The 23,371-nt window shown below is 35.8% G+C and overlaps 2 protein-coding genes across 4 annotated transcripts in view; one reads left to right on the top strand and one right to left on the bottom strand.

Moving 5' to 3' along the window:
- The window catches only part of Surf1 (surfeit locus protein 1), an 85,729-nt gene that overhangs the window by 25,282 nt on the left and 37,076 nt on the right, over window positions 1–23,371 (bottom strand). The window lies entirely within an intron of this gene.
- On the top strand, window positions 13,230–22,374 carry LOC147906587 (uncharacterized). Its single transcript, XM_087416346.1, has 2 exons — window positions 13,230–21,729; window positions 21,790–22,374. The coding sequence occupies exon 1, from the start codon at window positions 13,230–13,232 to the stop codon at window positions 13,902–13,904; it is 675 nt and encodes a 224-aa protein (XP_087272472.1). The 3' UTR covers window positions 13,905–21,729; window positions 21,790–22,374.

Here is a 23,371-nt window from a genome sequence, read left to right as displayed (position 1 = left end):
TTTCGACTTAAATTGCTCGCACACCATTAAGTTATGCCGACCTTTGCACAGGACGCAACTGGGAGCGTCGGCCACTTGTTTGACGACGTGCGACTTCGCGGTTCGCAGTGGATCTCCAAGGAGATCTCCAAGGAGACCTTAGAAACTCTTGGTTTGGCGGGCTTGGTTTGACTCTTGAGAGTCAGCGTTCTCCTTGTGATGAAGTCCAGCAACGTGTCGTGGTTTGTCCGTGGAATCGCTCGTGTGCGATTCTCACTCGAGACGCGTTTTCGGGTCGAAAAGCTCGATGATTAGATGATTCAAAAGGTCGAATCCATGTGAGTCAATTGGTCTACCAATACTTTCTTGGCCGTTCACGACACTGATCGCGGCGTTGTAGATGCGGCTAAGTTCCTCGGCGGTTTCATTTTTTGCACTGAAGTGAACGTGCAAAAATTGGAGCGCGACAACTCCCGTTTATTCTCATAATGCTTGCAGAGCAGCGCCCACGCGCGCGAATAGTTGTCTCTGGTTACGGCCAGCGTATCAACGCCTCCGCGGGTCCTTCCAAGCAATGCTTTAAATGGTGAAATCTCTCTACGTTTGAGATAGACGGATTGTTGCCAACGATAGACAAGAATATATCCCGAAACGATGGCCAGTCTTCAAACGCGCCCGAAAACGATCGGATTTTCAAGCGCGGCAGCGCCGACTTGGTAGAACAATCGGTTCCCGATTCACTTGGAGGAGCTGTACTTGATTTCTCAGCCTTGAGCTTTGTCCGGTAATCGTTTAGCAGGCTGCGCTGCTGCACGTACGTGATTTCGGCGGAATCGGCAAATTGAGACGTGTTGTACTCACTGTGATCGAAGGCTTCCTTGTAATGTGCTCGAATAAGCTCGTGTTGCTTTTCAAATTTCGTCCCCAGCTGGTCGAGAAGCGCCGAGCGGGTTTCGACAGCGTGGAGAGTGATGTTGGCCATCCCCATTTTCTTCAAATTGGTCATTGACCTGGCCATGCGACCATGGATGTTACTCTGGGCGGTCAGCAAAGCGGTTATTTCGTCACTCATGATTTCACTTGCGAATTCTTCTCTCTCTGATTTTCTGGATAATACGCGCACTGAACGCGATAATATTCCCAAACGAACGATAAATTCGACGAAGGCGAATCCGGCTCGAAGGACCAACAATGTTCGAGAGCGAATCAGAGCGAGAGTGCTGACGTGAAATTTTTAAAGTGATGCGGCGTTTGTCTAACAATATTCCTTGCGAATCACATTCGGCGGTTTTCTAGCGGCGGAGCGTCTCCTTGGCGGTGCACTAATAGCGATGCGTTAACTTAGAACGGCGGAAAACTGAGAGCGGCGGAAAACTAAGAATTGCGGAGAACTAAGAGTTGCGGAGAACTAAGAGTTGCGGAGAACTAAGAGTTGCGGAGAACTAAGAGTTGCGGAGAACTAAGAGTTGCGGAGAACTAAGAGTTGCGGAGAACTAAGAGTTGCGGAGAACTTTAAGAGGTTCGAAAAACTAAGAGTTGCGGAGAACTAAGAGTTGCGGAGAACTAAGAGTTGCGGAGAACTAAGAGTTTCGAAAAACTAAGAGAGCTATTGCTAATCGGTTTTGCCTTTTATACTCTTTGAGAACAAAGGCTTCCTTTTGCATTCGCCTATGAGATTTTTACACATTGAAAATTTTGAGATGATCCTCTGTGTCGGGTGACGATTGGCGATTTCGCGCGCAACGGCCAAGCGGCACGCTATTGTCATGCGCGCCCGTTAAATCTGGATTCTTGATTGGAATGAACGCATATTACGCGTTTTGCGTCACGCGATCGCGCGTGCGCGACGACCGATCCGAATTGGTTAGCCGTTATAGCGGTTGAAGTTTGCGTACGTGCGACGTGCGGTTTGGCTTGTTGTTTTTTGACTTTATCGACGAGATGATAGCCGAGTTTATGTTTTGGAAACTTCTAAGGACGCTTCTAGAAGCTTTCGATCCGTATGTCGCCAAATATGAAAATTATGTACATGTTGGCCGTATCTCGAATAAATATAAATTGTTTATACTTTATTATATCTGTTAAATGATGATATCTTTATTATATCTATATAATTTCTACTTTTCTAATTTAGCTGATTGTAATTGAAGTAGAGAATGAATAACACATTTACCAATTAAAAAAGTGGTGTAGCGGATAATGTAGAAGATTCGCGCGTAATCCAAAGGTTCTTCGAATCCCACTAAGATGCGTTTTTTAAGATCAATTTGAAGTAGTTAATTTCAAGTATAATTATTATAAATGTCTTAGAAATAAAATTTGTAATCCTTAAGATATCCTAAAGATAAAGATTTTTTTTTTTCGAATATTAAACTAGTGTCAGTTCGAATCCAATCCATTTTAATCCATTCAATCCATTTTCATGGATTTAAAATACGCATTAAAAAATTTTTAATCCATTTTAATCTATTCTTGTTTGCTGGGATAGGACTCTAGGGGAGAGTAGGCATGAAAGAGTCAATTTTTTCAAAATATGGAAAAAATATTTAATCTGGCGTTGAACAAATAAAATTACTTTAAAACTTAAGTATACACATTTGTCTATAAGATTCCTTACCAGAAAAATAATTTAATCAATAGTTAACAGAGAGATTTAATCACCATTTTTATATAAACTAGAAATTTAATTCTTCCAAAACAAGATAGTTTTGAAAGAACCATTACCTGTTTTGAAAGAGCCGGATACTAAATTATATAAGCTTTTACGCAAGTCAAATAAAAATGTCATTCTTTAATAAATATTTTTGAAAAAATTAATAAATATTTGAAAAATATAATATTTCTAATTAAAAACACTTGTAAAAAAAATTAAAATTTCCCTTATTGTCACATGAAGTATAAGCTCAACCAGAACACAATTTGCACTAATACCAATCTTCCATACTTACAGAATAATCTATTGAACAGACACAACAGTTGTTGTCATTACGTTGTCATGTTGTGACCAAACATCGATGATTTTTAGAGATTGCCATAGTATTAGATACATTCTTTTCTGCCTCAATTTCTGAAATTTTATCGAGTGAATTATTGTAATACGTAATGAAATATCCTGGTTATTTTGACTACTGTCACTAATTTTAACTTTTTTCCTGGGCATTTTATAGATTTCTTCGTAACCATATTTTCTTTTTTTTTTTAGATTTTTATTTTCTTTTTTTAATATTCTTTGCTTTTCTGGTGTGTCTGTTATAGTTGCTGAATTTATTTTATGTTTACTTATTGTCTTTTTTCGAGACCCTTCTTTAAAAGAAAGAACGTATATGTTTAAGTGCGCAGATTGTACTTTTTGTAAAGTACTAAGTTGTGGCGATAACTGAAAAATATTAGGTGTTGGAATTAATTCGTAGCGTTTTTTTAATGAAAGAATGTTATTTATTTCACATGAGCATTAAAAAATACATTAATGAAAGTACTTCCCATCACTTTCTACTACTTTTGACCATCTTTCGGGCAGTGAATGAATACCGCGTCGGAAGAACTGTTCATCTTTAGATGAAATCCAGGAATCGAACCATTTTGTACAATCTTCGTAAGATGTGAACTTCTGCTCGCACAAGCTATGAGCTAATGATCGAAACAAGTGGTAGTCGCTAGGTGCAATATCAGGAGAATACGGCGGGTGCGGTAGCACTTCCCATTTAAGTGTTTCCAGGTATGTTTTTACCGGTTTTGCAACGTGTGGGCGAGCATTGTCGTGCAGCAAGATGACTTTATCGTGTCTTTCGAAGTATTCCGACCGTTTTTGCTTCAATGCACGGCTCAAGCGCATCAGTTGCCGTCGGTAGAGATCTCCAGTAACGGTTTCATGCGGTTTTAGCAGTTCGTAGTATATGACACCCTTCTGATCCCACCAAATACAGAGCAGGAGCTTTGAGCCATGGATATTGGGCTTTGCCACTGATGTTGATGGTTCGCCGGGCTTAACCCATGACTTTCTGCGCTTTGGATTGTCATAATGGATCCACTTTTCGTCACCGGTAACAATCCGATGCAAAAAACCTTTTCTTTTCTGCCGTTGAAGCAGCAGTTCGCACGTGAGAAAACGTCTCTCAATATCCCTTGGTTTCAATTCATATGGGACCCAATGTCCTTCCTTCTGGATCATGCCCAAACTTTTAAGACGTTTTCCTATTGTTGAGAAGTCAACTTCCAATGACGTAGATAATTCTTTAAGTGTTTGACATGAGTTTTCATTGAGCAGTGCCTGCAAATCGTTATCTTCAAATTTTTTCGGCTGACCAGGTCGCTCCTTGTCATCCAAGTCGAAATCACCAGCTTTAAAACGTGCAAACCACTTCCTACACGTTTGCTCAGCCAGAGCATGTTCACTATACACATCCACTAAAATACGATGAGCTTCAGCTGCACTTTTGTTCATATTAAAGTAATGAAGCAAAACTCCCCGCAAAAACACTTTATCTGGCACAAATTTTGACATATTCAATGAATTATACAGTATTGTTATTTATGATTTCAAGAAAGGTTATGTACGGCAAATGACGTCCTATGATAGATGTTTACAATGTATACAGAACTATAGGTAACAACGAAATAGTGTACTGCTTGTGCCATCTCTTGTGAAACGCTACGAATTAATTCCAACACCTAATAAAAGATTCAGATTTTTGTGTTATACGAGTTAGTTCTTGAGTTACATGAGTACATGTTAATTCCACAATGTTAAGTTGTTCTTTTGATTGTTCTTGCTGTTGGGAGTCACTCTCAGTAGGCAAAGACCGATCAGTAACATATGAAGGAAGAAAATCTTCATCTGAGAATATGTTTGAATTTAATGAATATATGCCGGTTTTAGCAAATCCTTGTGTTATATTGTGAGGCGTGAAAGATATCAAAAATATTTTTTTAACAAATCGACCCATATGCTAGTCACTATAACACCAAAATTTGATAACATTCATTCATTCATTGTTATTATATCTCGATTTGAATGGCGCGAACATAATCACATCATGTGGCTGCAAACGATAGCTACAATGTGGTGGGAAAGTTAAAATAATTATATGATTTTTCCTAGTAAATTCTATCACTAAAAGGTTGATATACATATGTACAATGATTATCCATAAGGATCAACACAGGATTTGTTTTTGTTGGATTAATATGTTTCACAAAATAATGAAGTACTGACATAAAACATTCTTTATTCATCTAACTGCTATTATTAACTAAGCCCTCCCAGGCCATTAATTAGCATAATATCCTTGTAACAAACTCTTGAAAATACAAAAATAAGTGGCAATGAGGATCCAGAATTGATCATAAAAAGTACCATCATTAAGTTTCCTCGTTTAGTGGAAGTAACATGTCCCACTTGTTCTGTTCCACGCTGAGCTATTACTTTTGGATGAGTTGTAACAGTTCTACAACCAGTCTCATTAAAGTTAAAAATCAAATGTGATGGAAATTTATACTTGATCATAAGTGTGGTTAATTTCTCAAAAAACATGCTAACGTTTGTTTTGTTGAAACTCGTGGCTCTTGAAAGAAAAGTGGCTTCAGATTTGCGAATTGTTAGATTTTTGTGATGCTTCATAAAACCTCGTAGCCAGTAAATACTCGCTTCTTTATTTGTTTTTCATTTGTCTGGAGTAATGGAAAGTGTTTAAAATTAAAATATTAAAATGCTAAATTTCTTGTTTGTTTGTATGATAGGCCACGACATATTTTTAATGCTATGTTAAGGTAGTCTTCTTTTTCCTGTTATAATGTAAATATGCATCGATTGCCTATATTAGAACAGTGAACATATGAATTATCTGAGTTTTTTGCTCTCTTTATAATTTTAGTCAGATATGCTCTTGAGATGTTATGAATTAGTGCAGTATTGTTGATGGTGTAACCATGATCAAGAACTTCTTTAATGGCTTTTTGCATAACGGTAACAGAAGATCGTTTTCTTTTTTTTTTAGCTTATCTTTGGTATTGTTTGAGCACATTTTGAATTAGATCTGAAAAAAGCGAAATACGGAAGCTGAGTGCTTTCAGCAATGGGTGCTTTCTAGCAAGAGACACAGATGACACAATGAATCATACATCCTTGTTGTTTCCTGATATTAAACAAAAATGACATAACCACTGTGTCACACTGTCGCTTGCTGGAAAGCACCAAATATGATCTAACCTAGCAATAATACATAACCTACGAACCGTAAGGAATATCGTTTTAATATAGAAATACTTGAAAATCTATTGTAAATATATTATTGAAAATCTAATATTATATGTATTTACCTACAATAAGTATGCACAGGAATATTCCTCGGAGAAGAAGATTGCGTATATCTGATAATAATCTTGTACACTGAAATGTACTGACAGGGTCAGTACATATACTGATGACGCCGAGCAACAGTGATATATGACGCTGAGCGAATAAAAATATAGAGATTTTGCAGTATCGTGTATCCAGATATGATAAACACTAAAATCATATCATTTAATGGAAAGTCGAAACTGCACTTGCGTAAGGCTGCGTTCGGAAACATCACCCGAGTGCCCCCGTGTGTCATTTTATCCTTATTTATCCAATGTTAAAAAGATAAAACAATCGACCTAAATCGACTTTCCACTAAATAACGAGACTTTAGCGTTTATCGTATCTGAATACATGGTATTGCAGACTTCCTAATGTAATGGTATGATATATCTCAGGAAAATATTGACATATTAAAATTTCCTGAATTATCCTAAAGTATTATTTAAATTTATTGAATTATAAAAAAATATAATTATATTGAAAAGAACATTCCTGGATACAATGAAGGAATCGTGCAAAGCGGCAATAAAAGAATTGGCTCTTTCATTGCTCTCAATATCGAATCTTTACTATGTAAAAAATCTAAAGTAAAAGTATCGATTAGGGGACCAAGCTCCTTGACCTTGACATATGTTTGATTAGAATTAAATTATTATATACCCATGTTTGATTATTAGGATTAGGTTATTATATACCTATGAGTGTATAATAATCTAATCCTAACCCTCCCATAATACATATTTACCCAAATTTTCTGTTAAAGCAGTGAACTTGTGCTCGCATGGAAAGTCGCGCGCCACTAGGCAATGGAAGAGATGGAATGTAATAGGTGGATACAGTTTCTGATGTTATATATATCCAAAATAAGACGTTATTTTTTTAAACTTTTTTTGTTAATAACTTTTTAATGAAGGACGAGCGACGTCTAAAACTTATCGGAGGTCACTCAGGGTCATGACCTTGACAACATATGTCAAGATCAAGGTCATTGAAGCTTGGTCCCCTAATCGATACTTTTACCAAATCTAATAACAGAATATCTGATAAACCAAAATAAGCAAAAGAATTTGTAATTATGTTAATATATATAGTATTCAATAAAAAAAATACTTTTTCTAAAAGCTAATCGCAAATAAATGAAAAAAGACTTAGAAATTTAATTCAAGAAACGTACTTTTTGTAACGATAATTTTGCATCTCATTAAGGCCACGCCGTTTTTGCAATACCGTGTATCCAGACATAATAAACGCTAAAATCATGTTATTTAATGGAAAGTCGAAACTGCACATGCGTAATTTGACTTTCCACTAAATAACGAGACTTTAGCGTTTACCGTATCTAGATATACGATATTGCAAAAACTTCCTAGTGTAATGATCATCAGTACGATATATCTCAACAAATTATTAACGTACTTAGAGATTAACGTACGTAAGATTTCCTGAATTATATTAAAAAAATACAATCATATTGAAAAGAACATTCCTGGGTGTGCAATGAAGGAATCACGCATCGTTGACGACGACTGTCAAATGTTTATGGACGACGTAGTTTTAGTATGATTATCAAATGAAAATATTTTTAAATTTTTGGCTATATTCAATTAGTTGCAACATGAAGTGATTCTTTCAAAACATGTCTCTTTCATGCCCACTATGTCCTCAAACGAAAAGGAAAATGGTACAAAGGAGTATAACCGATTATAAAACAAACAATAATTAATAAAGATAGACGATTGAGAGCAATAACTGCACAGTAATTAGTGCGTTTAATTTAAACAATAGTATACAGTTCACTTCTTGACAAATCGATCGAACGTTTCAGCTCCATTCAGTCATCTTTAATGATGAAGTAATTAAGTGCGATGTTTTTGGTTAATACCAATGCGGTGTAATAAATCGAAGAGGGCAGTAAGGAGAATCTCAAATTCTAAATTTTGAGGAAGTAACTGTAAGAAAGCTGTGAGCGCTAAAGAAGAATAACAAATTAGCGAAAGAATTGTAAAAAAGAAAGTGAATCTTACAAAGACTTTCTCACTGTACTCCTTGATTGCATACTTAAGAGCATTATAACAATGTAACAGTGTGGTGAATATGGATACATTGCGTCGGGTTGTCCTAATAAGCAAAAAATAACGGCGAATAATTGCGCGATAACCTATAAGCAAACTAAAGACTATTAATCGACGATTCTGTGCAAACGATTATCGATACGGGAAGTGATATAATGCGAGCGGACAAGTTTATTAAACTAGGGTCACTGTCTCTTTCGCGCGAGCAAATACCATTCCGAGGGATAGGTAAAGAACAGAACACAACGATAGGGAAATTCCGCGCAAAGCTAACGATTGATGGAAATTCGTACACGATCCATGTTGTTTCGGATAAACTATCGCAGTATGAACTATTACTAGGAAAAGACTTCTTCGATACTGTAGAATTAAATGTTAACTAGGTGTTACTACAGTTAAACCGATAAATTCTGATAGCATTTCCGCAGAAGTATGTCATGGAATCGATATTCTTTTTAATTTTGTTTTATTTTCAGATTTGATTATTAGATAAACCTTTATTTTAGTTCACTAGAGAATTATAGTCTAGTTGGAATTAAGATGCCCAGGAGTCTATAGTAATCGAGCGTATAAGAAATCTCTAGATTATCAGAGGAAGCAAACTAGATTATCAGAGCAACACTCGATAACTCGTATCGATCGAGATAGAGAGAAATCGATCGTTGTCGTCGATGCGAAGAAGAAGAAGAAGAAGAAGAACATGGCTGAATGATTATAGAAGCAATAAACGAACGTATATTCAAGAAAGAGATAATATCATATTGTTGTAATTTTCTTGTACGCAAATAAACTGGATCACTCTAGTAAGAGCAGTTTAATCAGTGAAATTCAATAATCCATAATAAAATGGTCCTTCGAGCCGGATTATTAGTGACAAAGACAAGACAGTTGTAATAACAAACGGAAATCGTTGTTACACGTAAAATTTATTCTAGAAGCCATTATTGAGCGCATCAGAGGCAGAAACAAGATCGCAGTCGGATAGGCGGAAGTAATAAACAGACAACAAAAAGAGCATTCAAAGGCACGTAAGTGAGTTTCCTTATTCCTAACCTCAATCTTTCCTTACATAGTAATAGCAAGCGGTGATAGTTGCTACGCAGAATGGCTGAACTCAGAAGTTTGAAGGTTAAGCGTGCAGTTTAAGGTGCAACTAACGCGATTCAGTAATGTTCTTGAGACAAAGGAAGCCGACGACCAGGAAATTAACGAGAAATAACAAGTTAACAGAAATCTGGGATAAATTTCATAACATTCAATATGCAATAAAGAAGACACACAGGGACTTTCTGGAGAAGAAGATCAGGATCAATTGGAACAAATAGAACAAGAAGAAAATGATGAAGAAATAGAATTCGAAGATAATTATTTTAAGCTAGTAGCGAAGGCTAGAAGAAGAATAGCACAATCTGCTCCTGGAAACAATTCTGCGATGATAACAGCAGCGGAAAGGAACACGACGATAAAATCCAGTGTAAAGTTACCAACAATCATATTGCCGACGTTCAATGGGCAATATAGTCAGTGGATGCAGTTTAAGGATGCCTTTCTTTCACTAATAGACAAAGACGCAACGCTATCAGAAGTTCAAAAGTTACAGTATCTACGAGGAACATTGAAAGATGAAGCACTACATTGAAAGATGAAGCACTACATTGAAAGATGAAGCACTACAATTCATAGGATTGGAAACCACGGCTGAAAATTATCGCACAGCGATATTGGGAATTGTTAAATAATCATTACGAGAATCGAAGACTTATCATCAATAAATATTTAAAGGAATTATTCGAAACAATGCCAATAGTTAAATGTAATAAACAAGTCATCAGACAATTTGTAAACCACGTAAGAACGCACATTAAGGCATTAGCTACATTTTGAAGCTGCCCGTAGATAAATGAGATGCAGTATTAATATTTGTGGCAGCAAACAAGTTGGATTATCACACGCACAAGGAATGGGAAACCCATATATGAGTTCCAAAGGACAAAACGAATTGCCAAAGATCGATGAGCTGCTTACATTCCTGACAGGAAGGTACTATATGCTGGAAATGATAGAAAAGGAAAAATCGGTTACTAAGGCACATAAACATAACGAGAAAAGGCCAGAGAGATCATCGCTATCATTAGCTTCTACTAGTAACAATGAATGTGAATATTGTAAAGGCCATCACCGTATATTTGGCTGTGAAAAACTCTTGAAGTTACCGACGCTGTCGCGTATCGAGGAAATAAGGCTCTTGAAAGTTTGCTTGAACTGCTTGTGGAAAGGTCATTGGAGTAAGGAATGCAGATCCTCAGGCTGTAAGATTTGCCAAGCCAAACATAACTCACTCCTCCATGTAGACAATCAGAAGGAGAACAAAGGTCACGAAGAAACAAGTAAGGACAATTCAAACAATATAGTCTCCACTCATTGTGCAAAAAAATTCGCATCATGTATTATTGTCAACGGCGCAGGTATATGTTTTTGCCAATAGAAAGCGATATCTTTGTAGAGCTCTTCTAGATCCTGGATCGTAATCCAACTTAATTACGAAAGCGTTAATCAACAAACTACACATAGATTGTAAATCAGTAAACGTTCCAGTTAGTGGAATCAGTCAAGTTAAAACATATGTAAGGCAATCGATAATTATTGATATACAAGCCAGACATAATAATACCAAGGTGAAACTAGAATATTTAGTGTTGCCCAAAATTACAGAGCAGATACCTCAGGATCCTATTGACATCTCCAAGTTACAGACACCAAATCAAGTGGTGCTAGCCGACGAAGGCTTCCACAAGCCAGGAACCATTGATTTATTAATCGGAGCAGGAACCTTCTGGCAGATTATGAAGGATGAGCATATTGAGTTGCTTCCTGGACGACCAAGAATGCAGAACACGTCTTTGGATGGATATTAGGAAGAAATCTTACGGAATTGTCAAGTGACAATAAAGTGATGTGAAATCTACTAACAAATGACGAATTAAGCTAGCAGCTGGAGAGAATGTGGCAATCCGAAGAAATCGAGCAAAGGCATTGCTCTCCAGAAGAGCGAAAATGTGAGGAGCACTTCAAGACAACAATGCAAAGGAATCAAGAAGGTAGATTCGTAGTAGGACTACCTCAACGGGAAGATATAAAGTTTGCGGAGTCGTATAGCACAGCAGTGAAGAGACTGTACGCACTAGAAAACAGATTTGCACGACAACTAGAATTGAAATTGAAATATGTCCAGTTCATGGCGAATTACGAAATGCTTGGACATATGTCACGTGTCGAAGAAAACACATCGAAGAGTGGGCAGGATGTTTACTACATACCGCATCATCCGGTGATAAGAGGCATTAACTAGTAAGTTGAGGATGGTTTTCGACGCATCAGCTTTATCAGCATCAGGAGTATCATTAAACCACAAGCTATTAGTAGGCCCTCCGTTACAAGGTACGTTATTCGCATTATTATTGAAGTTTAGAATGCATCAATACGTATTAACTGCTGACTTGGAAATGATGTACCGACAAATCCTTGTGAGAGAACAGGATAGAGATCTTCAAAGAATTTTATGGAGATCAAATAGCAATGAAGAAATCCAGATCTTTCGATTGAACACGTTAACATATGACACTTCCTCGGCACCTTTTCTAGCAGTCCGATGCTTAAAGGAATTAGCAATTCAAGAAGGTGACACTTATCCTACAGCTGCAAGGGTGTTACAATGTGATTTTTATATGGATGATCTGCTCACGGGAACGCATACTGAGGAGAAGGCATGCCAATTACAACAAGAATTAATGGAGAAAGGAAGATTTTATCTACGCAAATGGAGAAGCAACAATAAAAAGGTGCTTAGCTCGTTAGTTCAAGATAGCGAGAAGGATGAATTTTTAATTTTAAATAGACACGAGATCTTGAAAACTCTTAGGCTGCATTGGAACTCAGAAAGGGATTGCTTGCAATATGAAGTATAAATAATAAAGGAACTACCAGCAACAAAAAGGCAATTACTATCTTCAATCTCTAAAATCTTTGATCCTCTGGATCTTATCGAGCCAGTGTTAGTAATAGCGAAGCAATTGATGCAACAACTATGGAAAGAAAAGCTTAATTGGGACGAAGAATTGCCAGTCCGTCTACGAGATAGCTGGTTCAAATACTGCAGTTCTATAAACTCGACTCAAGTGCTATTGGTACCACGCAATTGTAACTCAGACAACCCATCTCTATTGATAGATCTTAACGTCTTTGATGCTTCAGAGAAGGCTTATGGAGCATGTATTTATGTTTGTAGTCAAAATCAAGATGAACAAACTACTGCACATTTATTGTGCTCCAAATCACGAATAGCTTCATTAAAATCAGTCACATTATCCCGGTTGGAACTAAATGCTGCCTACCTAACAGCCAAACTGTTTAACAGTGCAAATCGTGTATTGTCTAACAGAATTAAAAGCATGAGTTTTTGGACGGACTCTACTATTGTACTATTATAGGTTGGATTAAAACGCCTCATCACAAATTGAAAACGTATGTGGCGAATCGAGTTGCGATACAAAAACACACTTCAAATAAAGAAATAAAATAAAATTGGAATCATGTACCATCAAGTAGCAATCCAGCAGATTTGTTATCTCGAGGCACGACTACTGAGGAATTAAGAAATAATTATTTATGGTGACACGGTCCTTTGTTAGTAAGTCCAACGGAACAGTCAATCCAAGAAGTTTACAATTTAGAAGACACAACGGAACTCAAGAAAGAGATTTCATTAGCAGCTATTTCGGATATGCATGATATTTTGAATAAATTCTCCTCTATCGCTAAGAAGAGTCATTGCCTACTGCATGCGATTTGCAGCTAATCTAAGAAAGATTAAAAGAAAAGGATCTTTAACGATCGAAGAGTTAGAGCAAACTACAATAGTCATCATCAAATTAGTGCAATGTCAAGTATATGGAAAGGAGATAGAAGATTTGCGAAACAGAAGAAAGATTCACCGCAAAAGCAAGTTGCTTACATTATGTCTATTCCTTGATGAACAAGGATTGATCAGAGTGGGAGGAAGAATACGCCATGCTGAGATCAGCATAGATCAAAAACATCCATATATATTATCTTCGAAACACCATATAACTACTCTTATACTCCGAGAAGAACACTACAGACTATTACATTGCGAGCCAGAGCAACTTTTGGCATCTATAAGATTACGATATTGGCCATTAGCAGGAAGACAGGAAGCACGTAAGATCATCAGGCATTGCCTAAAATGCTTTCGACTTAAGCCTAAACCCCTAGAGGTCATCATGGCAGATCTCCCTAGAGATCAATTGCAAGGAACAGTGAGACCCTTCGCGATCAGTGAGGTCGATTACGCTGGGCCTATCCAAATTCGAAAAGGAAGGAGAAGAGATAGGATACCTTTATCAAAGGGATACATCGCATTGTTCATCTGCTTTCACACTAAAGCAGTTCAATTAGAAAATTCATTTAGAAGCTGTTACGGATCTAACAACTGAAGCATTTTTGGCAGCATTGCGAAGCTTCACTGCTAGAACAGGTCTTTGCACTACCTTATACTCGGATAATGCTATAAACTTCGTGGGAGCATCGAGAGAATTAAAGGAGATCTATCAATTTATAGAAGACCAAACGGATGAAATTAAAACACGCTTATCCTCAAAAAACATTGACTGGAAATTTATACCCAGAACCCCGAATTTCGGTGGATTATGGGAAGCTGCTATAAAGGCGACAAAAATTTGTATGCTGTCACCAGAGATCTCATACTGACTTACGAAGAGTTTAGTACACTGCTTATCGAAATAAAAGCAGTTTTAAATTCCATCCTTTAGTCCCTTTATCTTCTCATTCTGACGATTTAACTGTTTTAACTCCAGCTCATTTCTTGCTCGGAGAATCACAAGCCGAGCCTGCTCAAAGAAATTTGCTAAACCTGCCGGTCTGCATTTTATCACGTTGGCAACATCAGCAACGAGTTCGTCATTTTTGGTCGCGTTGGCAAAGGGAATATTTGCACCAATTGCAAATGCGCACCAAATGATATCATGATTCAACTGCGCTAACAGTAGGCACGATAGTTCTGTTGATGGATGAATCCAATCCTCCCAGTAAATGGAGTTTGGGACGTGTAACTGAACTTCACCCGGGCAGCGACCGTGTAACCAGGATGACCACTGTCAAAACCGCACATGGAATATATAAAAGGCCTATAAGAAAACTGTGTGCGCTTCCATTGAACAGTGGGACTAATGAGGAAGGCTAAGGCCTAAGGAGTTCAATTTATATAATGACCTATATGCGTCTCAGTAACAGATTTAATTATTATATAGTGTACTTATAGCTCAAGCTTAAGTAGCTAATCCTTACCGACTTTAATAGAGGCTAAGATTTAATTTGAAAGTTGGCCTTTCAAGGCAGGCCGAGATGTCATGGAATCGATATTCTTTTTAATTTTATTTTATTTTCAGATTAGGTTATTAGATAAACCTTTATTTTAGTTCACTAGAGAATTATAGCCTAGTTGGAATTAAAATGCCCAGGGATCTATAGTGATCGAGCGTATAAGAAATCTCTAGATTATCAGAGGAAGCAACACTTGATAACTCGTATCGATCGAGATAGAGAGAAATCGATCGTTGTCGTCGATGCGAAGAAGAAGAAGAAGAAAAAGAAGAACATAGCCGAACGGTTATAGAAGCAATAAACGAACGTATATTCAAGAAAGAGATAATGTTATTATATATTGTTGTAATTTTCTTGTACACAAATAAACTGGATCACTCTAGTAAGAGCAGTTTAATCAGTGAAATTTAATAATCCATAACAATGTCAAATTTTGATAGATTATGAATCAAAAATTAATACAATAGATTTCTTATTTACATAACAAAAAGATTAAAGAAAAATTGCAGGTATTGGTAAATGATTATAAGCTGGAACAAACGCGATTCATAATAATGAAACTTTTGTTGAAAGATGATGAACCAATTAACCTAAGACCGCGGCGATTATCGACGAGAAAGATGAGGTAAACAAACAAATCGACGAATGATTAGCGACCAGAATCGTACAACCTTTGGTATCCGATTATACTAGTCCAATTGTGTTGGTAACAAAAAAAGATGGGAGCATACAGCCACAACGATAGACGTTAAAATGAAAGTCATATTGTATATTTAAAATTATCATATAACGTAGATGTTTCGGTCAAGATTTGACCATCATCAGTACATCAAGATAACAAATAAAGAAATACAAAAAATGAATTAATTAAGCAAAAATCGGTAGTCAAAAAGATGATAAAACAGTATCAAGATGACAAATAGAAAAAAGACATAAAATTAAAACAATGATCACTAGTCAATAAGATAGTAAAAGAATTTTCCAATCGCTTATGGTTCAAGTTAATCGAGTAAGATAAAGTTTAGAAAATGAAATTAACCGAAAATTTTAACGTTTCTGACGAATAATCTGTTCCGTTTATGATTCCTTTTTAAAGGAAGAAAAGAACGACATCGTGTGAAAATACGGAATTTCCAGATTCTATTTCAAATTAAAAGAAAAGAAAGCGCTATTTAATAATTTAAATTTTAAACAATACAATAATTATTCATAAGATCAATATAAATTCAATTCAACATTAATACTCGCTTATCATGTATTTTTTATGCAAGTCCTCGCAAATGTAACTTGGAGTAACACAATTTAAAAAACAACAATTTGAACAAATGGTAAGAATCACTGCTGACAAAAATTTTGGAAGACTATAGTTCACGATAATATTTATATATTGTGAAAGGAAAGGAGAGGGAATGATGATAATGGAGAAGATAAATCTATATGTGGATAGAGGGGTTTTTTTCTATGATTGGTAGATTTCGATGATAGGTAGATTTCAGGAAAGCATTCTGTCACTTTGTTTAAACCTTTTTCTTGTCTTTGATATGTATCATCTCGGAGACTTTTATAATAAGATCCTTTTATAATAAGATTGTTCTGAGTCAAGAATACTAGTATTATTCCAATCAATCATATGATCCTGATCAAGTTTGTGACGAGAGATAACAGACAAAGAATTTTTTTGAAATCGTTTATGTATTCTTTTAAACGCGTCTTTAGTTTCCTTTTTGTCTGTCCAACATAAGAATAATTGCAATTATGATAGTTAATTTTATAAACGACATTTGAGTGTTCTTCTTTTTTAATTTTGTCTTTTATTTAATTAATTAATTGTTTTGTATATATATATATATATATATACAGGGTGTCCCATTTTAATTGCCAAATATTTCGAAAACTACACATCCTAGAAGAAAAAGTTTTAGACAAAAGTTGTAGGGTTTCGAGGGGGGCATCCAACAGTGACCTTGACCATGACCGTTACCATGGCCGTCAAGGTCATTTCAAGGTCAAGTCAAAATTTTCAAATGGAACGCCCCTTTTTTCACACCGCAATTGGAAAGAGGAAGAAATTTTACGTCCGAATATGACCTTGACCGTGACCTCAATGTCAAGATCATGTCAAGATGAAATCCAAACATCTTGAAAACTATGTGCTCTTGCAAAAATGTTCGACACCAAAGTTGTGAGGTTCGGCGGGGGTTACTTAATGACCATGATCATGACCTTCAAGGTCATTTCAAGGAATTAGAAAGAGGAGGAAATTGTACGGGTCTGAATTTTGTGTGATCATAAAAGCAAACTCCCAATGAAGAAAACTAGTTATAAAGGACCATTTTATGAAAATTAACCCTTACTCCGTAACCCTTTGTTTCGGCACCTTAAATCTGTAAACCATGGTCTTTTAGATCCTGTGCCTTTTTTAAACGGTAAAAATGCTTTGAAAAATCTGCAGAAATTCATGGAGCTTCTTAAAACCCTCAACTACAAATCCCAATTAAATATTTCGGGAAAAATAATAATTTTTTTATACATTTCTTATTTGAAAAAAGTGGAAAAATCACTTGTTCTTGCACTTGCAGGGTCTTGTAGACCTTGGGTTACAGGTTAAGGGTTAAAGATTTACTTTCGACATTAGTGTTAACCGATGTGTACGGCGTGGAGGTCGTCGAATGGATTTCATTGGCCCTGAAAAAGGCCGATATTAGTCAGTAGTTGTTGGACCATGTAAATAACTGAATGCCAACAAAGGCCAGATGTAATTAAGCATCCAGCCAGTTTCCTTTGTTCACTTGAATAACTGGAAGATTCTTAATTTTCATGCGGAAGGCAGATTGTCATTTAATCTAGTTATACTCAATGTTTATTTCATAAAGTAAGAAATTTTGATGTTGTCTCGAGCAATAACAAGATCTTTGGATTTCTGTTGTTTGTAGTAGTTTAATGAGTAGTTTATTTTAGATTTTTTTCTGTCTTTTTTTTCTGTAAACCGTAATCATGGGCGATTATCCGCCTAATGAAATTGTTGATATGATTCGCTAAGTTGGTCGAGCTGAGCATAATTATTCACTAGCAGCGCGCTTTTATGCTGAAAAATATCCGAACAGGCGTCATCCTGATAGGAAGACTATAAAAAGGCTTTGCACCAGAGCTGAGAACGGAAGTCTAAAAAGAGAGCGACGAAAATCAGGTGCTAGTGAAGAAAAATCTGTAGCTGTTGTGGCAGCTGCTATTGTGGATCCTCATATGTCAACAAGAGAAATAGAAAAAAGGCATGGTATCCCAAAATCAACGGCCAATCGAATCCTGAAGGCTCAAAAATTCCAATCCCTATCACATTCACATGCTTCAAAAATTAGAAGAGACTGATTATCCTCGACGTTTAGCTTTCTGCAACTAGGTGCAAGGCCAGGTGGAAGCAGATCCAGCATTCGTTGTAAAGGTACTGTTCAGCGATGAAACCACCTTCACCAATAGAGGTGACGTTAATAGGCATAATATGCATTATTATGCAGATGTTAATCCACACTGGAAAAGACATAAGGAGTTCCAACGTCAATGGTCGCTTAATGTCTGGGCTGGCATTGTGGATGATTACATTGTGGGACCATATTTCTTTGAGGAAAATTTAAATGGTAATAACTATTTAGATTTTGTTCGAACTGAGTTACCAAATCTTTTAAGAAATGTACCTCATAATATTCAGGAAATAATGTGGTTCCAGCAAGATGGGGCCCCGGCACATCGATCTCGACAAGTAAAAAATTACTTAAATGAGCGATTCCCAAACAGATGGATTGGTCTGGGAAGTACTACGCAAATTTGGCCACCACGATCACCGGACTTAACTCCTTTGGATTTCTTTCTTTGAGGATATCTCAAAGAGAAAGTCTATAAAACGGAACCCACAACAATGGAAGATATGAAGGACAGAATTCGAAGGGCATGCCAAGATATTCCTCCAACTTTTCTTCAAAATGTAAGAAATTCCTTCCAAAGAAGAATTAACAAATGCATGGAAGTGAATGGAGAGGCATTTGAACATTTAAAATAGATCCCTGAACTTGATTGATACATCTTGCCATGGTTGTTTGGGCATTTCCTAACTTATTCAATTTCACTATTAGATCTTACCTTTATTGGTTGGGTTGTACACTTTATTTTGCCTTTGATGGCTGGATATTGTGTAAATTATCCAGATTCTCCATTACATCTTGCCTTTATTGGCTGGATTATTCATTACATTTTGCATTTGTTGGCTGGATGCTCCATTACATCTTCTCTTTGTTGGCTGGATGCTTAATTACATCTGGCCTTTGTTGGCTGGATGCTTCATTACATCTTGCTTTTGTTAGCATTCAGTTATTTATATGGTCCAACAACTGCTGACTAATATCGGCCTTTTTCAGGGCCAATGACATGTGAAATCCATTCGACGACCTCCACGCCGTACACATCGGTTAACACTAATGTCGAAGGTAAATCTTTAACCCTTAACCTGTAACCCAAGGTCTACAAGACCCTGCCGCAAGTGCAAGAACAAGTGATTTTTCAATAGGTTTTTCCACTTTTTTCAAATAAGAAATGTATAAAAAAATTATTTTTCCCGAAATATTTAATTGGGATTTGTAGTTGAGGGTTTTAAGAAGCTCCATGAATTCCTGCAGATTTTTCAAAGCATTTTTTAAAAAAGGCACAGGATCTAAAAGACCATGGTTTACAGATTTAAGGTGCCGAAACAAAGGGTTACGGAGTAAGGGTTAATTTTCATAAAATGGTCCTTTATAACTAGTTTTCTTCATTGGGAGTTTGCTTTTATGATCACACAAAATTCAGACCCGTACAATTTCCTCCTCTTTCTAATTCCTTGAAATGACCTTGAAGGTCATGATCATGGTCATTAAGTAACCCCCGCCGAACCTCACAACTTTGGTGTCGAACATTTTTGCAAGAGCACATAGTTTTCAAGATGTTTGGATTTCATCTTGACATGATCTTGACATTGAGGTCACGGTCAAGGTCATATTCGGACGTAAAATTTCTTCCTCTTTCCAATTGCGGTGTGAAAAAAGGGGCGTTCCATTTGAAAATTTTGACTTGACCTTGAAATGACCTTGACGGCCATGGTAACGGTCATGGTCAAGGTCACTGTTGGATGCCCCCCTCGAAACCCTACAACTTTTGTCTAAAACTTTTTCTTCTAGGATGTGTAGTTTTCGAAATATTTGGGGTGGGCAATTAAAATGGGACACCCTGTATATATTTCTTTATTTGTCATCTTGATACTGATGATGGTCAAATCTTGACCGAAACGTCTACGTTTTTAAAAAATATATCTTGAAACTAACGTGGTTCTAATATTAACACATATAAAAAATAAGAGCATAAAAAACCACAGCACAAGTTATAGTTTGTGATATTTAATTATTATTACATTAATTAAAACATTAAACGTTTCGGCCACAATCTGGCCATCTTCAGTAATTCAATAATATTCTTAAAACACAGAGTTATCTAGTTGACATTAAATTCAACAGTCGAGAGTTGTAATTAAATAAACATGTTCTTTTATATGTGAAGATGCTTCATACAGTAATGTTACAACGTCAATTGTCATATCATGAAAAGTGTAGAACAAGAATTTCCAGATTCTAAATAAAATTGTATATATTAAAATCTTCTAGTCGGAATATAAAGAAATAGAATCATTACCTGTTTTACAGCAAAAAACCAAACGATGAATCTCGAGTATTTCTTTTACACAGTTAGAATTTTGTCGTGACATTATGTGTTGTTATTTGTCCTATCATATATTTTACCACTATTTATATATCTGAGTCAAAAATTTTTAGAAAGTTCTAGAATTGTTTATTAACGGAAAGAGACATCCTTCTTTAGAAGAGGAAAATAAACCTCGACCGTTCAATGCTTTTTGATACTAATTCGGTCGGAATATTCGTGTACATGGAGTATTATTTATAAAAAACCTACCAATTCTGGGAGATACCTTAATTATTTTTCGAATCATCCGTTAGAACACAAAAGGGGAGTTATTATTGGGCAATTTGATAGAATTCTATTTTTATCCCATCCTAAATTTCATGAAAAAAACATCTCTGATTTAATTCACACGTTTCTAAGTAATGGTTATCCTTTAAAGTTTATATTTTCTACAATAAATAATAGAATTAAAACGTTGGAAAACAGAACTAATTTAGATCAAAATCGTAAAGAAATTAATAATGAATGTGACTCTAATGTTACTTCAAAAAAATTTTTCACGATACCATATTTGGGCAAAGTTTCGGAAAAATTTTAAAAACTTTCACATGTGTACGGTTTTAATATAACTTATAAACCTATGAATAAATTGAATACATTTATTAAGACAGGAAAGGATTCTTTGCCTAAGGATGACCAATGCGGAGTAGTTTATAAAATTAATTGCTTAAACTGTGAATCGTCTTATGTTGGCCAAACTAAAAGGAAATTAAAAACTCGGATTAAAGAACATAAGGCCGACATAAGAAAACCTTCTTCCGAAATTTCTGTGGTTTCACGTCACCGTATGAATGAGATGCATGAATTAGATTGGGATAATATAAGAATTTTAGATATAGAACAATCTTTAGCGAAAAGAAGAATTTCGGAAATGATATCATATAAAAAGACAAACAAGTGGTATCAATAAGCAAAGTGACACGGAAGGTTTGCCTGAGGTTTATTTTCCTCTTCTAAAGAAGGATGTCTCTTTCCGTTAATAAACAATTCTAGAACTTTCTAAAAATTTTTGACTCAGATATATAAATAGTGGTAAAATATATGATAGGACAAATAACAACACATAATGTCACGACAAAATTCTAACTGTGTAAAAGAAATACTCGAGATTCATCGTTTGGTTTTTTTGCTGTAAAACAGGTAATGATTCTATTTCTTTATATTAGACTAGAAGATTTTAATATATACAATTTTATTTAGAATCTGGAAATTCTTGTTCTACACTTTTCATGATATGACAATTGACGTTGTAACATTACTGTATGAAGCATCTTCACATATAAAAGAACATGTTTATTTAATTACAACTCTCGACTGTTGAATTTAATGTCAACTAGATAACTCTGTGTTTTAAGAATATTATTGAATTACTGAAGATGGCCAGATTGTGGCCGAAACGTTTAATGTTTTAATTAATGTAATAATAATTAAATATCACAAACTATAACTTGTGCTGTGGTTTTTTATGCTCTTATTTTTTATATGTGTCTACGTTTTTATATGATAATTTTAAATATATGACTTTCTTTTTTAACATCGATCGTTTTGGCTGTATGCTCCTTATTATTTATATTTTACAGGGTGGGCCATCTATTGGTACGTTTTTGAATTTCGTCGTATGGCAACACCGAACGAGCTACAGACCCGAAATTTTGACAGTTTTTTAGTCATACCGTCCGCGGCACGAAACAACATGTTTTCTCTTGAAGAGCGTTTTGAAATTTTAAAAACTTATTTTCAAAGTCAGTGCTGTGTCGCCGAAACTGTACGAATTTTGAAAAGAAATATGGGTCGTGATAGAGCACCCACCGAAGGAGCTATACGCAAATTGGTGAGGAAAGTTCGTGAGAAAGGGATGTTAGTGGATGACATTATATTACGACTGTTTTGAGTGAAATTGGCGCCGAGGTAGTCCAAAATGTCATTAATAATTGGGGTGACCGAATGGCATACTGTAAGGCCAGTAGAGGGAGCCACATGAACGAAATCGTTTTTCATTTTTGACGCGGATACTTTTAGCTTCACAACAAAAAAAAAATTAATAAAAAATATCAATGTATGCTCATTTGATCGCATTTTTAAAAACGTACCAATAGATGGCCCACCCTGTATATTTTTGAGCCACCTTCAAACATTTAAAAAAAGAGATAGATCGACAAGGCTCTGTGTGGACTATCAATTGCTCAACAAAAAGATTATTAAAGATCATTATCCCCTTGTTTTGGTTGAAAACCATTTAGACGTTGCAAGATATTTAGTACGCTCCACTATAAGACCGGGTTTTTCCATGTATCGGTTAGCGTAGCGAGTAGAAAATACACGGCATTCGTAATGTCGGACAGACATAACAAGTTCACGAAGATGCCATTCGGGTTGTACAATGCACCAACAGTTTTTCAGAAATATATAACGCTATATTCAAAGATTTGATACGAGATCACGTTGTATTAATCTACCTGGATGACTTAATCATACCTTCTGTTGATTATAATAGGATTAAAGAAATATGTATTAAAGACAGCAAGTCAGCATGGTTAGTTCTATTAATTGGAAGAAATGTAGTTTTTTACAAACGCGAGTAGATTATCTGGATCATATTAGAGAAAACGGACAGATTCGACCCTCAGAACTGATGCTGTGAAGAACTTTTCGATATCTACCGGATATTTTCGGAAGTTCGTTCCTGATTACTCTATTATTACGCAACCGCTGACAAACTTATTAAGGTCTGAAGTTTAAGTTTGAGGCATTAGAAAAGAATGCACTTGATCGAATGTATTTG

This window comes from Acromyrmex echinatior, unplaced genomic scaffold (assembly GCF_024713525.1).
Source record: "Acromyrmex echinatior isolate Ae372 unplaced genomic scaffold, ASM2471352v2 Scaffold20, whole genome shotgun sequence".
In the NCBI taxonomy this organism is placed as follows: domain Eukaryota; kingdom Metazoa; phylum Arthropoda; class Insecta; order Hymenoptera; family Formicidae; genus Acromyrmex; species Acromyrmex echinatior.
This window is presented reverse-complemented; position numbering and strand designations above follow the sequence as displayed.